The sequence below is a fragment of the Rhipicephalus microplus genome, chromosome 3, assembly GCF_043290135.1.
Source record: "Rhipicephalus microplus isolate Deutch F79 chromosome 3, USDA_Rmic, whole genome shotgun sequence".
NCBI classification, from domain to species: domain Eukaryota; kingdom Metazoa; phylum Arthropoda; class Arachnida; order Ixodida; family Ixodidae; genus Rhipicephalus; species Rhipicephalus microplus.
The window spans coordinates 72,328,480-72,341,898 of record NC_134702.1 but is presented as its reverse complement, the minus strand read 5'-3'; the positions used below and the strand labels follow the sequence as shown (position 1 = coordinate 72,341,898).

General features: G+C 45.6%; 1 protein-coding gene across 1 annotated transcript in view; it reads left to right on the top strand.

The window, feature by feature from the left end:
* The window catches only part of LOC119185295 (peptidyl-prolyl cis-trans isomerase FKBP8), a 34,089-nt gene extending 27,083 nt beyond the window's left edge, over positions 1–7,006 (top strand). Inside the window, exons 11-12 of the mRNA XM_037434377.2 lie at positions 643–783; positions 3,956–7,006. Of these exons, the coding sequence (XP_037290274.1) occupies positions 643–783; positions 3,956–4,045 (231 nt within the window). The 3' untranslated portion in view covers positions 4,046–7,006. The remainder of the gene's footprint in view (positions 1–642; positions 784–3,955) is intronic.
* The last annotated feature ends 6,413 nt before the right edge of the window (positions 7,007–13,419 follow it).

The following is a 13,419-nucleotide window of genomic DNA, read 5'->3' as shown; positions in this document are numbered from 1 at the left end:
TTGTTGGTGTGAAAAACCAGTGAGACTTAGCAAAGTTAGCGTGAGCATAATAACCATCGAGCAGTGCATTCACTGAAATGCGTGCATATCCTCCTTTTTAGTCGAATTAGTCTTGAAGAGCTTGACACGTGAATTCCGTACCGCTGGCCAGTGGCTGCCACGGGCAGTTGTAACGCACTTATGGCCATAATCGTGGCAACCACTGTCAAAGCTTCAGTTGAAAATGGAGGTGTTGCTGTCCTGATTTTTATCAAAGAATGCCTCTACGCAGAGCAATCAAAGTTCTCACGCCAACTTACCACGGCTTCAGAAATTTTGATGGAATCTGCTGAGCCTACAGAATTGTGTATCTTTGTAAATTGATTGCAATACGTTCTAAGAGAGGCGCAAAAAGCACACAGCAAGCGCTGGAAAATTCTATCGATGCATTCCTGCCTGATTATGAAGAAAGAATGAAGTCCCCGACATCACGCTGACACTCAGGCTCGAAATTCAAGAGCTAAATCCTAATTTTCATTTTCTTGCCTTATAATGAACCTGCAATGGTTAAAGTTTCAGAACAGTTCTCAATTGTCAGCATCACACTGCTTCAGTAATTTCTTTCGTGCCCGTTTAACAAGCCCACTGTTTCTCTGTCTACAGATCATTCAGCAGGAGCTCTCACGACTCATGTGGCACAAAGAAAGACAAGACCGCGTCGAGAGGGCCATGTACAAGCGTATGTTTGGCGGAAGCAACAGCAGCGATTCCAAGGAATCAAGCAAGGGCTCTCGCTTCAGCAAGGTATAAAATTCGGCACCGTAGCTGGTTAAGCGCAGCTTTTACTTTTTGGACGAAGAAATACTGCAATTAAGGGCCAGCAGAGTTTGTGCAGCCAAGACTCGGCTGATTGACCAGCAGAGTTTGTGCAACCAAGACTCGGCTGAATGGGGCAGCACAATTTGTTTTTTTTTTTTTGTCTTGTGTGCATGGAGGTTCTACTACGTGATAAAAGAGCTTGGATTTGGCACCTAATGATTCTGAGAACACCTTTGTATATACAGTGGAACCTCTTCATGACAAAACCCTCTCGTCTCTCAGTTCGTTCTGTTTAAAATGCCACTGGGACGCAGGGAGGGATTACCTCATTTATGGTAGGTTTTAAGTCTATAATAATAGAATTTTACAACAGGATTTTTGTGTGAGCTTGATGGGCAATTTTTCAGAGCCTGCTGTGGTCCCTACTGTTGTACTCCAGGCACTTGTGTGCTACAGTATAGCTGACAGTAGATAGCTAGAGAAATTACTCTATCGGTGAGGGCGTTCCCACCCCTAACCAGAAGCACCAGATGTAGCCCCAACTGAATTTCCTCCGCAATTCGCTGTGGCCTTTGTCAGGCAAATTTAGTACATTTAGAAACACCACCCGAATCTTTCTGGAAGTCTCAAGGAAGAAAAAATATTATTAAAATGACAGCTAAAGTAGGCTTGTGCGAATATTTGAATGCTTCGAACATTCAAACGAATAGTTGAGTATTTGAATCTGCCTCGATTCAAATTTACATTATTGAAAATTTCAAAGTATTCGCAATGAACGAATATGTGTATAGTAGTAGCATTAGTTCGCATGTGACTGTCACTAAAGTTGGTTTCGCTGCTATGTAGGCGTGCTAAGCTGTGAAAGCAGATATTTAGGGGAAATATGCTCAGCCGCGAAGCCCTCCCTCAAGTTTAAAGACGCCCGCTACACTTTTTCAGCACTGCAGAAAACACTGTTGATCGAGAGTCGAGGCTGTCGAGAACTCGCGAGCCAAGTATTTTAACGCAGCACAAGGCCCGCAGTTTACAATAAATTCTCAAAGTCAGCTAAATATTGCTTTCTTCTCTTGGCAAATGATGACACATGCTCAAAAATCACTCATCACAGCCATTGTATGAGACATTGGGGGATTTAAACATGGCACGCTCGATCTTTACTGGGGCTGCCACAGGAGGCCGCCTCTTGTCCACGCAAACATGCGCGATCACACTGAAAAGCTGCATTTTCAAAGAAAAAAAAAAGAGTGCTCAAGGGCACGAGGCATGCTTGACATATTTTCTTTACTCGTGTCATCCCTCCCTGCTTATCTTCCAATGCTTTCGTCAGGACGAGAAGACAGAATGCAATTGAGCGTGCAAAAAATCTTCGCAACTCCATTCGTACTGGACGTATTCTAAGAATCTTTGCGGGGTGAATTCATGAGGCAATAAGCTTCTTTAGTGAATCCATTCCATAGCTACTTGAAAGGTGTTTCAGGACCCCTTTAAATGGACATATTGCCCTCAAATCAATTTTTTATTTTATTATGCTTAAATGCTTGTTTGCCAACTTATATGCTCCAAATATAATAAATTTTATTATGTTCCGTATTTCTCAGGTTATCACTTGCATCCTACTGAAAGTCAAACCCTGCTACTACTCAAACTTGTTTCAACTCCCTTTGAACGAAAAAAAGAGGACATTTACATAGAGGCATTATTTAAATTTTTAAAAAATGTTTTTCAGGTTATTTAGGTCATAATAAATATGCCCATTTTTCTTCATATGCTATATATACTATTTGATCAAGATCACTTTTTGTTTCAAATTTGCTTCAAACCTAAATTCATTATTTACACAAGCCTAACCTAAAGGCATTACTTAGAGTGGCTTAGAGCACTCGTTTGTCCTACCAGCATTTAGTTTCCATTTAATGATGCTTCTTTCAATTGCAGTGATGGTTCTAGTGTATTGCTAGTGCGCTTTCCTGTTGCAAGAGCACCGTGCGGTTGAAGAGAGTAGTGATCTCGACAAGAAAGTTCAAGTTAATGGCACAATTTTGTCGCAAAATGCACTACGCTGTGGAAAGAAAAGAAAAAGTACGACTGATTAGCAAAAGAAGGACAAATGCCGGCTCATGCGTGTCATTCTTTTGCTAAGCTTTCGTATTTTTTCTCTTTTGCGCTTTGCACACTGTGCCCCGAAATCATGCCGATCACTGCGAGAATTCACTGCAAGTTCTCTGGAAACCATAATTGTTTGCATGAGCTGCAGCATGCTCGAGTTTTGCTATCACACTGGCGTTTATGCACTTATTGGCTGCAATATGTTTGACATCTGCATGGTACAGAGTTGTTGTGGCAACTTCAGTTGTTGCCTGCACTTTTTGCAACCTAATTTGGTATCGCAAAACTGAGCTCTTGTGGCTGCTTGTGGAAGCAGGTTTGCACAGACAAACAGGATTTTTTTTTTTTTTGCCACAACTTCGTAGATTGCGAAGGCGAAGCTCCATATCTCTCCATATCTGGCTGGTTGGTCTCTATTCCACCGGGTGGCACCACAGGCCTGGCCATTTAAATGATTTGCACTTAGTGTTTCAGGGCAAATGTTAAGAGGCCAGTTGGGTCAAACGCACCAGTGACATCACAAAAAAAAAGGAGGGGGGGGGGGGCACTCTTTGTGAGTGCACTGTAATCAGTAGTGACGCACATATTTAAAGCCTCGTGATAAATTGTGCACTTTAAGCAAAGTGCCTAGGTCGGTCTACTGATGATCCAAAGGTCCCACACTAGAGGCTCTGTGGGTTTGCAAGATATCGACACAACTACTGGAAGGTCACCTTAACCCTTTGAAGTCCGAAATATTTACCCATCTTCTGTCTACTCAAGTCCCAAAGTTTAGAAGTTTAGAAGTAGTTAACCTACTCTTTTAGAAACTGTGCATAATGCAGCGAAAAAACTCGTGCATGAATCTACCATAAAGAGTTCGACCTGGTAACAGATAAATGCAGCCATGTTGTGCTGCCGGCAGCGGTGTGGCAATGAATAGCGAAGGGTAAATGTAGAAGGCTACATTAAAGATGTGACAGAGATAGTTGTAAAGCTTAGCAAGCTTCCCCGAGCTGTATCATATTGTGGAGCCCTAAACGAACTGAGGATGGCTGTTCTGCGCACGCAGATTCGTAACTGGACGTTGGTCTTGGGCAGCGCGGCGGTGGCAGCTGCGGCTGTGGGCATCGCTGCCTATCGCCACCTGGGTGCCATGTGACGGCTGCCTTCTTGGGGAATGCTGCACACCTGAAAAGAGCAACATACACATGTTGAAGCATGCGCCTCCTCTCCGTCCACTGCATGCAGTTGGACTCTGTTCTTTTTTTCTTTTGCGTGTGTGTGTATGTGTGGAACGGCACCAGCGTGATGACCACAACGAGGAGACTGCCGGCCTCCTCCGTTTGCTGTCACAGCACAACTTGTGATGGCGACTGGTGCTTGTTGTTGGATTTGTTCTTTCATGCTTTCTTAGTATTTTATTATATAAATTTCCCGCCCGTTGCTGTCTGGTCCCTGACACTAAGAATATTTTTTCCTGTAAATGCTTTTTGTCTTGTTTTGCACCATTGTTACTGTTTCACCATGCCTGAAATCTTTTGTACTGGTTGAGTTCTTATGCAAGACATTAGCCCCTTCTTGTTTTAAAGAGTGCGCTTTTGCTCATGCACGTAGGATTTCCATTAGTGAAACCTGTTTGTTATGTTTTTTTATATTTTTCTTCTTCACCTGTTCTAATAGCAATACCATGTCATTGTTATGTTGAGTGTGAAAGGTTGTTTAATAAAAGTCTTGGAACAAGCACATTCGAGCGACTCAGGCAGCTTTAGCTATATTGTGTACAAACCACGCACTGGTTGTCTCACGACGCCATCTTTGTTGCGCGAACCCCATCGTAACCGGTGTTCCTGTGTAGATACTTTTGCAAGGAACAGAGTCGTACCTGTCTCTTCCTTGTCCAGCTTGCACTAATAGTAGCTGAGCATTATAATATTAAATGAAACATCAAATGTTCCAGTGAGCCACTCAAAAGCTTATTGCATATGAAATGTCTGAATTTTGCCTTGGCTATCTAGACATCGCGCCTTGGAGGCTGAAGTTCCGCTCTGCAAGCTGCCAGGTTCTAAGAGGGAGGTTGCCCCATCATGCAAATGCACAAGGCAGACGTGCATTTGTGCGTTGGCACACTAAGCTTGGCTCCTGCGTGAGCAAGGAGGGATGTCACTGCATAGCTTTCGAACAAACATGGTGGATCTATGTGCAATTGATCTTTGTAGGAGCATATTCAATGACACTAATCCGAATCACTGTTGCAACGGCTGTTTGCATTATGGACCGTCAGCGTTAATTCATACGCAAACTGAAAGCAACTAGACTGTTTCATTTCATGTCCTGTTTCACCTGTTTGCAATAACAGGGGCTTAATTCACGTCCCGCAATGGCCGTTTGAACCAATGCCCTGTTAAATTAGATGGCTGCACAACAGTTTGGCCTAGTGCTTAGTTTTCATTAGAAAAAGTAATCACTTCTATTAGTCTGGTTTGTATTTGGTGTTACAATGATGATACACAATGAGTGCTGGTGTTGAATTTAAATTGTGTGCATGACTTATGCGATCTCTCTTTTTTTTCTGCATCTAAAATACCACTAGCCAGTGTACAGCTTTTTTTTTTTTTTTTTCATAATAAAGTGCCCAGATTTCCTACACATTCTGAGGTGGCCTTTCACGCACATTTCCTGTGCTTGTTATGTAAACTTCACCTTTTTATATCGTCATGATTGAACATATTAAGATGCCAAAGGTTCTAGATCCCTATTTTTTCTGGCTGTTTGACATGAGTAAATTGTTGTTTTGTGCGACCATGAATGGTATCCACCACTTATTATATAGTTTCTCTACGCGTATGAAGTGTTTGTAAAATATGTTATCGACTTGGTTGCTGTACTGCAGGGACCCTGTTTTTAGTGCTTGGCTAGACTTAGAATGCAAGAGTGCCTACAGTCTTTAGTATTGTAAAAGGTTGTAATGAAGAAGCTGGTTTTGTCGGAAGCTTGCGTGTAACTTCAGTACTTTTAACACTGTGAATGTTGTTGCATGCTCGCCACATTACTATTGTGAGCCTTTTTCTATTTGCATTCAATGAGTCATTGCAAGCAATTGTGCTCAGCTGCTGAACAAAATTGCCTATATTGGAGCAGAGCTTATACTGACGTTTGCTAAGTTTGCACAGTTAGTCCTGTTCTTGTCAGCTTCGGGTAGCAAGCATAGAATCCTACAGTAGAGCAGAGAATTCTCTACTGTAGTACTTTCAGTTTCAACTCATGGTTTTCCCACAAGTTATTCTCACAAGCACTGACTGTGGCCTCAACAGAGGAACTGTTGCCGGGTGCTCACATTTTCCCAGCAACTTTGCTGTAGCTTAGCTTATGAAAGTGAAGACGGTGTTGTCTTTGGTCTTGCTAACCCACAATCTTCACTCTAATGTGACAATTTCCAACAAAATATGGGCCAATTACAAAAGCAAGCAGTACTATAGCAAACTCCAAGTCATGTGACTTTAACGGCATTCACTTTCACACTGTCGGTGCTCATTAGCGCTGGCTACTGTTGGCTGAATTGTGGCTGAATAGTAGCGAAGGTTCACTAGTGATAGCTCTCTGCTTTTATAATAGAGTGTTTTCATTCTAGCTCGATTCATTGATCTTGTTCATTAATCTTTTTATGCTTTACTTATACTTTCTGGCAAGTTTTCTTGCCATTGCATGATGCAGCTAGTTTCTTTTGTCTGTCACCTCGAAGTCAATTTGTAACAATTTCTTTTTACAAGGCATCTAATAATGTGTTTCTGCATAAGTGCCTCTGTGTTGGAAACTAAAAAACTGTCATTAGTATAAGTTCAACATTAGGTTATCATACATTTATAAGCATTCCAATGACTGTTAATGTGCATGTGCGTGAACGATCACAGTGTTGCGCTGTTATCCTTTCATTTCATTTTTTTTATAGGAAAAAGGGTGATGTGAAATTTCACTATAGTGTTAATATATGTGCAGTGGTGTATAACCACATGTTGAGCTTTGGGGATAGAGCTTGAACAAAGCACTTGCCCAAGCATCTTCTATGACCTGTTCATAAGGTTTGTTTGCCAAAACTGTTCTAATAAAATGTTTCATTCCTGCATTGGCTGTGGTGGTGCCCTGCTGAGTCGTGAGGGACGGGTTTGATTCTCTAATAAATTGGTTCATTTCTGCATTAGCTACGATCGTCTCCTGCTGAGTTGTGACGGGTTCGATTCTGTCCTCGGAGGCCACATTGCGATGTAAACAGAATGAAAAAACATCTGTTCACTGTGGGGTGCAAGATGCATCATGATAGAGCACCATGTGCATTACAAAGCCCCCGCTACAGTGTTTCCCTGTGCCAGATCTATAATCGTTCCGGCATTCAACTCGCTGCAAAACTAGAGCTCGTTTGTACATAGTTGATTGCTTAATTTAGCTCTTCATCTTTTAAACTTCTTTATCTCTAGTTGAAAGGTTAGTATGTTCGCATTTCTGTGCCTTGGCAGAAACATCTGGATGAGGTGGTCTGCATAAGGAAGAGATTACTCGGTGCCCAGCTTTCAGATATTTTGCAACATCTACATAATTGAGCTTGTAATGCATTTTGAAGATTGTTCGGTTTGTTTAGTTGGTTAAAAAATTAGTTGGTTAAAATTCAGTTAGCAAAAAGATATTTTACTCTACGCTTTGTACCTTCCCTTAGAAGTGTTCTGATGGTGAATGTTTCAAAGCGCAATGGATACTTGCTTTCAGCAATTCCACTCAGCCTAGTTCCAAAGTTTAGCAAATAAAATAAGACAGAGCAGGTAAATTAAGGCGCTGCAGTTTAAATGCCAAGGTCATTCCATTCTGCTATGGTAGATGACCATCAAAGCTGTAATTACAGTGGTAAGTCAACTTGTGGTCAATTGGGTATTGGAATGCCGAAGTGTTAACCACCATGTCTTAGATGGTGGATGCACATGAGCAGCAGCCAGGATGAGACCATCCATACCTCCAGAACCCACCTATTAAGTGTGCAACTCTTACGGGCCCGTTTCGTCGTCCATCTCGCAACCGGATTGGACTGCCTACGAGGAGGGAGTCTGACCGTGCCCATGTATGGATAGTTTGTGGCGGGATCACGCCCACAATCAATACATGCCTAAAGCATGCTTAGGAATGCTCCGAAACCGGGTTTAATATACGAACGAGTTAAATTGCAATAATCATAACCTAAAATAGCGAAAAAATCTTTGGTGTCATGTGGTTGACACCTGCCAAGAGGGCGCCACCGCCTGGCCAAGCGCGCTATCCTCCCACCGACGCTTCTCCGGCGCCTTCGTCGCTACTACAGTAGTCGCTACGTTTGAGAAGAAAAACAACCTGACGGAACTCGCGCCAGACGACGCATATCTCAGCTACAGTAACGAGTGGAAAGTTGATAAAGTGCAGTAAAAAGCAGCGTGCATGACGCACCCCGAGTTTGGGAATCTCCCTCACAACATATTCTACTCGTGCCGAGGAAACCTCTTGGGAACCCTTCACGCTTACCTCTAAACCACGTCGTGCCTCAAACATCGACGTCATCGGTAGTTTGGTAAACTGAGCAGTGGGAATGCTACGAACGGGAGTCGCTGGGTGCCCGTGCTGCGCACCCCCTCAGATTTCACTGTAGTACGAGCTCTGCATGTAGCGCAGGGTTCACAATTCACCGACCAGTGCACACACACACACACTATATATATATATATATATATATATATATATATATATATATATATATATATATATATATATATATATATATATATATCTGACGAAGGCCGTGCCACGGCCGAAACGTTAGTAAATACGATCCTTTTCTTATGTGCTATCTTCAAGTTATTTCAATATATATATATATATATATATATATATTGTCGCAGTGCAACGCGAACAAAGTATGACAGCAGCTTACGGCAGCGAAAAGAGCGTATTCAGGATCAGCTGTACAGCAAGATGCCTGCTTCGTTGTCGTCCCGAAAAACCACCTGACCCACTAGCTGGAATCTACAAAACATTCCTATCACCGTTCCTTTTCATATAAACACGTGTCACTTGCCCCTCCTTATAAGAGCATCGCCCCGATGCTGATTCAGATGCACAGTATTTTTTTAACGTGCAGTCAGTCACTCACATACGGCTTCATACGCACTACATGAACAAGTTCAGGCTGGTGCTGGCGACGCCTCGGGCCTTGGGGACTGTCGGAGACAACCTCGTAGGTGACGTCACTTAGCTGGCGCGATACTCGGTATGGCCCGAAATATCGCCTTAGCAGCTTCTCGGACAGTCCACGTTTTCGTACGGGTGTCCAAACCCACACTCTGTCACCGATTTTGTACGTTACAGTTCTATGGCGAGCATTGTAGCGGCCTGCGTCGTAGTCTTGTCGCTGGTGGATCCGTAAGCGGGCGAGCTGTCTAGCTTCTTCCGCGCGTTCAGTGAACACGTCAGCGCCTGTGTCGGTAGCGTCCCATTCATGTGGCAACATCGCATCCAGCATAGTCCGTACCTCCCGTCCGTGAACCAAGCTGAATGGAGTCATGCGAGTCGTCTCTTGTTTAGCCGTATTGTATGCGAACGTGATATAGGGTAAAATCTCGTCCCAATTCTTATGTTGGACATCCACGTACATCGACAGCATGTCTTCAATCGTCTTGTTGAGGCACTCCGTTAGTCCATTTGTTTGCGGGTGCTACGCAGTGGTCTTACGGTGAGTCGTTCCACTAAGCATCAGGACGTGGTCTAAAATAGCTGCCGTAAATGCTGTTCCGCGGTCCGTGATCACGATAGTCGGAGCACCGTGGCGTAGCACAATATTTTCTATGAAAAATCTCGCCACTTCCACGGCGGTGCTCTTTTGGATAGCTTTTGTTTCGGCATACCTGGTTAGGTAGTCTGTTGCGACTATAACCCAGCGATTCCCTGCAGTAGAAGTAGGAAGAGGTCCTAAAATATCCATTCCTACCTGTTCAAACGGTGTACGTGGGACCTGAACTGGTTGCAGCTGACCGGCGGGTCTCTTTGGAGGTGACTTGCGTCGCTGGCAATCGATGCAAGTGTGAACGTGGTGCTTGACGGCTGTTGTGAGTCGTGGCCAGTAGTATCCCTGCTGTACTCTTGCCAATGTGCGAGTGTAGCCCAAATGGCCAGACGTCGGCTCATTGTGACATGCTTGGAGCACTTCAGTTCGAAGGGGTGCAGGAATAACGAGCAAATAGGGAGCTCCGATGGACGAAAAGTTTCTCTTGTAGAGGACGCCATTGCGTAAGCAAAACGACGATAATGTCCTTGCAAAGACTCTAGGTGCCCTCGAAGAACGTCCGTCCACGTAATTAATTAAATCAAGCAATTCAGGGTCATTTCGTTGTTGTTGAGCAATCGTGGACGCGTCGAGAACACCAAGGAAGGCCATATCGTCGTCGTCAGAAAGAGAAGCTGACTCTACTGGTGATCGAGACAGGCAGTCGGCGTCCGTGTGGCGCTTCCCAGACTTGTGTATGACCGTCATATCGAACTCTTGTAACTTCAGACTCCACCGTGCTAATCGGCCGGTTGGATCTCTTAAATTAGTCAACCAACAGAGGGAATGATGGTCACTTATAACTTTGAAAGGGCGGCCATACAAGTACGGGCGAAATTTCATAACTGCCCAGACCACGGCGAGGCATTCTTTCTCAGTTGTTGAATAATTGGCCTCAGCGCGTGTTAGCGTCCTGCTTGGGTAGGCGATCACTCGTTCCGTGTCTTCTTGCCACTGCACAAGCACAGCTCCGAGGCCTACATTGCTTGCGTCAGTGTGAAGCATTGTTGGCGCTTGTTCGTCGAAGTGAGCAAGCACTGGGGGTGTTTGAAGACGTTGGCGGAGGTCATTAAACGCTGCTTGCTGTTCGTGATTCCACTCAAAGGTGGCGTCGTCTCTAGTGAGGCGAGTTAACGGCGACGCAATCCGTGCAAAGTCGGCGATGAACCGGCGATAGTAGGCGCATAGGCCCAGAAAGCGCCTGACAGCTTTCTTATCGGACGGTACTGGGAACTGTGCCACGGCCGCAAGTTTTTCTGGATCAGGCCGAACGCCGGTACAGCTGACGACATGACCAAGAAACAGCAGTTCTTCAAAACAAAAGTGGCATTTCTCTGGTTTCAATGTGAGGCCTGCGGAGCGTATGGCTCGTAAAACAACTTCTAGCCTCTTGAGATGCTCGTCAAATGTTGGGGAAAACACTATGACGTCGTCTAGATAAACTAAACAGGTCTTCCATTTTAACCCTGAAAGTACAGTGTCCATGAGCCGTTGAAAAGTAGCGGGCGCTGAGCACAGACCGAACGGTAGAACTTTAAATTCATATAAACCATCCGGCGTCACAAAAGCTGTTTTTTCCCGATCTCTTGGGTCTACCTCGATCTGCCAATATCCACTTCTGAGGTCCATTGAAGAAAAGTAGCGAGCGTTTTGAAGCCTATCGAGGGAGTCATCAATACGTGTAAGCGGATACACATCTTTCTTAGTCACTTGATTCAGCTTCCAGTAATCCACGCAAAAACGCAGGGTACCGTCCTTTTTTCTTAACTAATACTACAGGCGATGCCCACGGGCTCTGTGATGGCTGAATCACATCATCTTCAAGCATTTTAGCGACTTGTTGCTGTATCACTTCCCGTTCCTTTGGAGCCACACGATAAGGATTCTGGTGTATAGGCCTTGCTGCGTCGTGGGTAATTATTCGATGCTTTGTTAGCGGCGTTCGACCGACCCGTGATGTCGATGAAAAGCAGTCCTTGAATTCGGCTAGCAGCTCAAGAAGTCTCGTTCGTTCGTCCCTTGACAACGTAGTACCAACGTCAAGATTAGGTAGTGATTCTTCTTGAGGTGCTTCGTCTAGGGCCGATAAACTGCCTTGGATTTCTCCAGTAGTGTCAAAGTAAACGACGGCTGTACCCTTCGGGAGATGTCGGCGCTCAGTGCTGAAGTTAGTGAGCAGCAAGTTTGTGCGTCCAGCAGTGACAGTGACAAGACCTCGAGCAACCGAAATACCGTGGCTAAATATCAGTGAGCTTATTTGGTCAGCAATGCCGTCGCCGTCAAACGGCTCATCCCCTGCCACCGAAACAAGCGTACACGATCGTGGCGGGACGACCACATCGTCATCCGTCAGACGCAAAGGCCCTGAACAAGACGTATGTCTCGGCTCTGAACAATCGACTAAAGTAGGGCTGTTGTTGTGAAATGTAATGACACTGTCAGGGATGTTGATCACGGCGCCATGTTCTCTCAAGAAATCCATTCCGATAATCATGTCTTTACAGCATGAAGCGAGAACGACGAACGTCGCCACGAAAGTAGAGCCACCGATGTCGAGCCTTGCTGTGCACATTCCGACAGGCATCAGTAATTGGCCGCCTGCCGTCCTTAAGTGAGGTCCCGTCCACGCTGTCTTTACTTTCTTGAGGCGTACGGCAAGGTCATCACTAATAATAGAGAAGTCAGCCCCGGTGTCGACTAAAGCTTTGACTTGCTGTCCATCCACAAGAACGGTAAGGCCTGGGGTCACAGTTTCGTCGGTATTACGTCTTGTCGGCTTTACAGCGTCCTGAGGTGGGAGTAATGGGGGCTTTTTTTCTTCGTCTTGACAGCCTGCAACCTTACCCCCTGAGGTCGCCGCCTTCAGTTTCCCCGGTGTGGGCTGGGTGACCTCGCTCCTCTGGTGTCGGCAAAAGTGCGGCGCTGCAACGAAGGTGACTGGGCAGGAGAAGGAGAGCGTGGTCGATGTCGGAAGACCGGCTCGTAATCAGTTATAGCCTCGTCATCATTGTTACGGCGGCCGTCGGATGGGTGTCGAGGTACCGGAGGTCCTCGAGAACCGACATCTCCACGGCGGGGGACGTACTCGTTGGCATGTCGAATGTCATACCGTGGCCTGAGAGGGCGAGACGGATCGGCGCGGTGCCAGCAATAGCGGGCTATGTGGCCTACACCTCCACAGTTGAAACAAAGTGGACGCCTGTCGGCAGTGCACCAGGTGTCTGTTCGGCGAAGCTGTGGTTGCCGTGATGACTCCTCACGCGACGAAGGCCATGGCAAGCCAGAAGACGACTGGTCGTATGGGGGTTGGATGGATGGGCGCCACGATGTCTCCCCCTGTGGTGGTGACCAAGGAACAGTTGCAGGTGGGGGGTAGTATGAAGGCGGAGCGGGTGGGGAGCTTCGAAGGGCGGCGGCGTACGTCATGGGACGTTGTTCGGGGGCAGGATCAGCTGTCGAGAATGCTTGGCGGATTTCGTCACAGACGACTTGAGCGACAGATGCCATGGGTGTGTCCACTACCGGAGTCCGCAGCCTTTGCAATTCTTCACGAACAATCTCTCTAATCATTTCACGTAAGGAGCTATGACTGTCAAACGTCACAGCGGCGGCCTGAGTTTGGGGGCTGCTGCACAAGCGGTCATATTGTCGGCAGCGTTCGTGAAGGGCCCGCTCGATAGCCGACGCTTCTTTCATGAAATTCT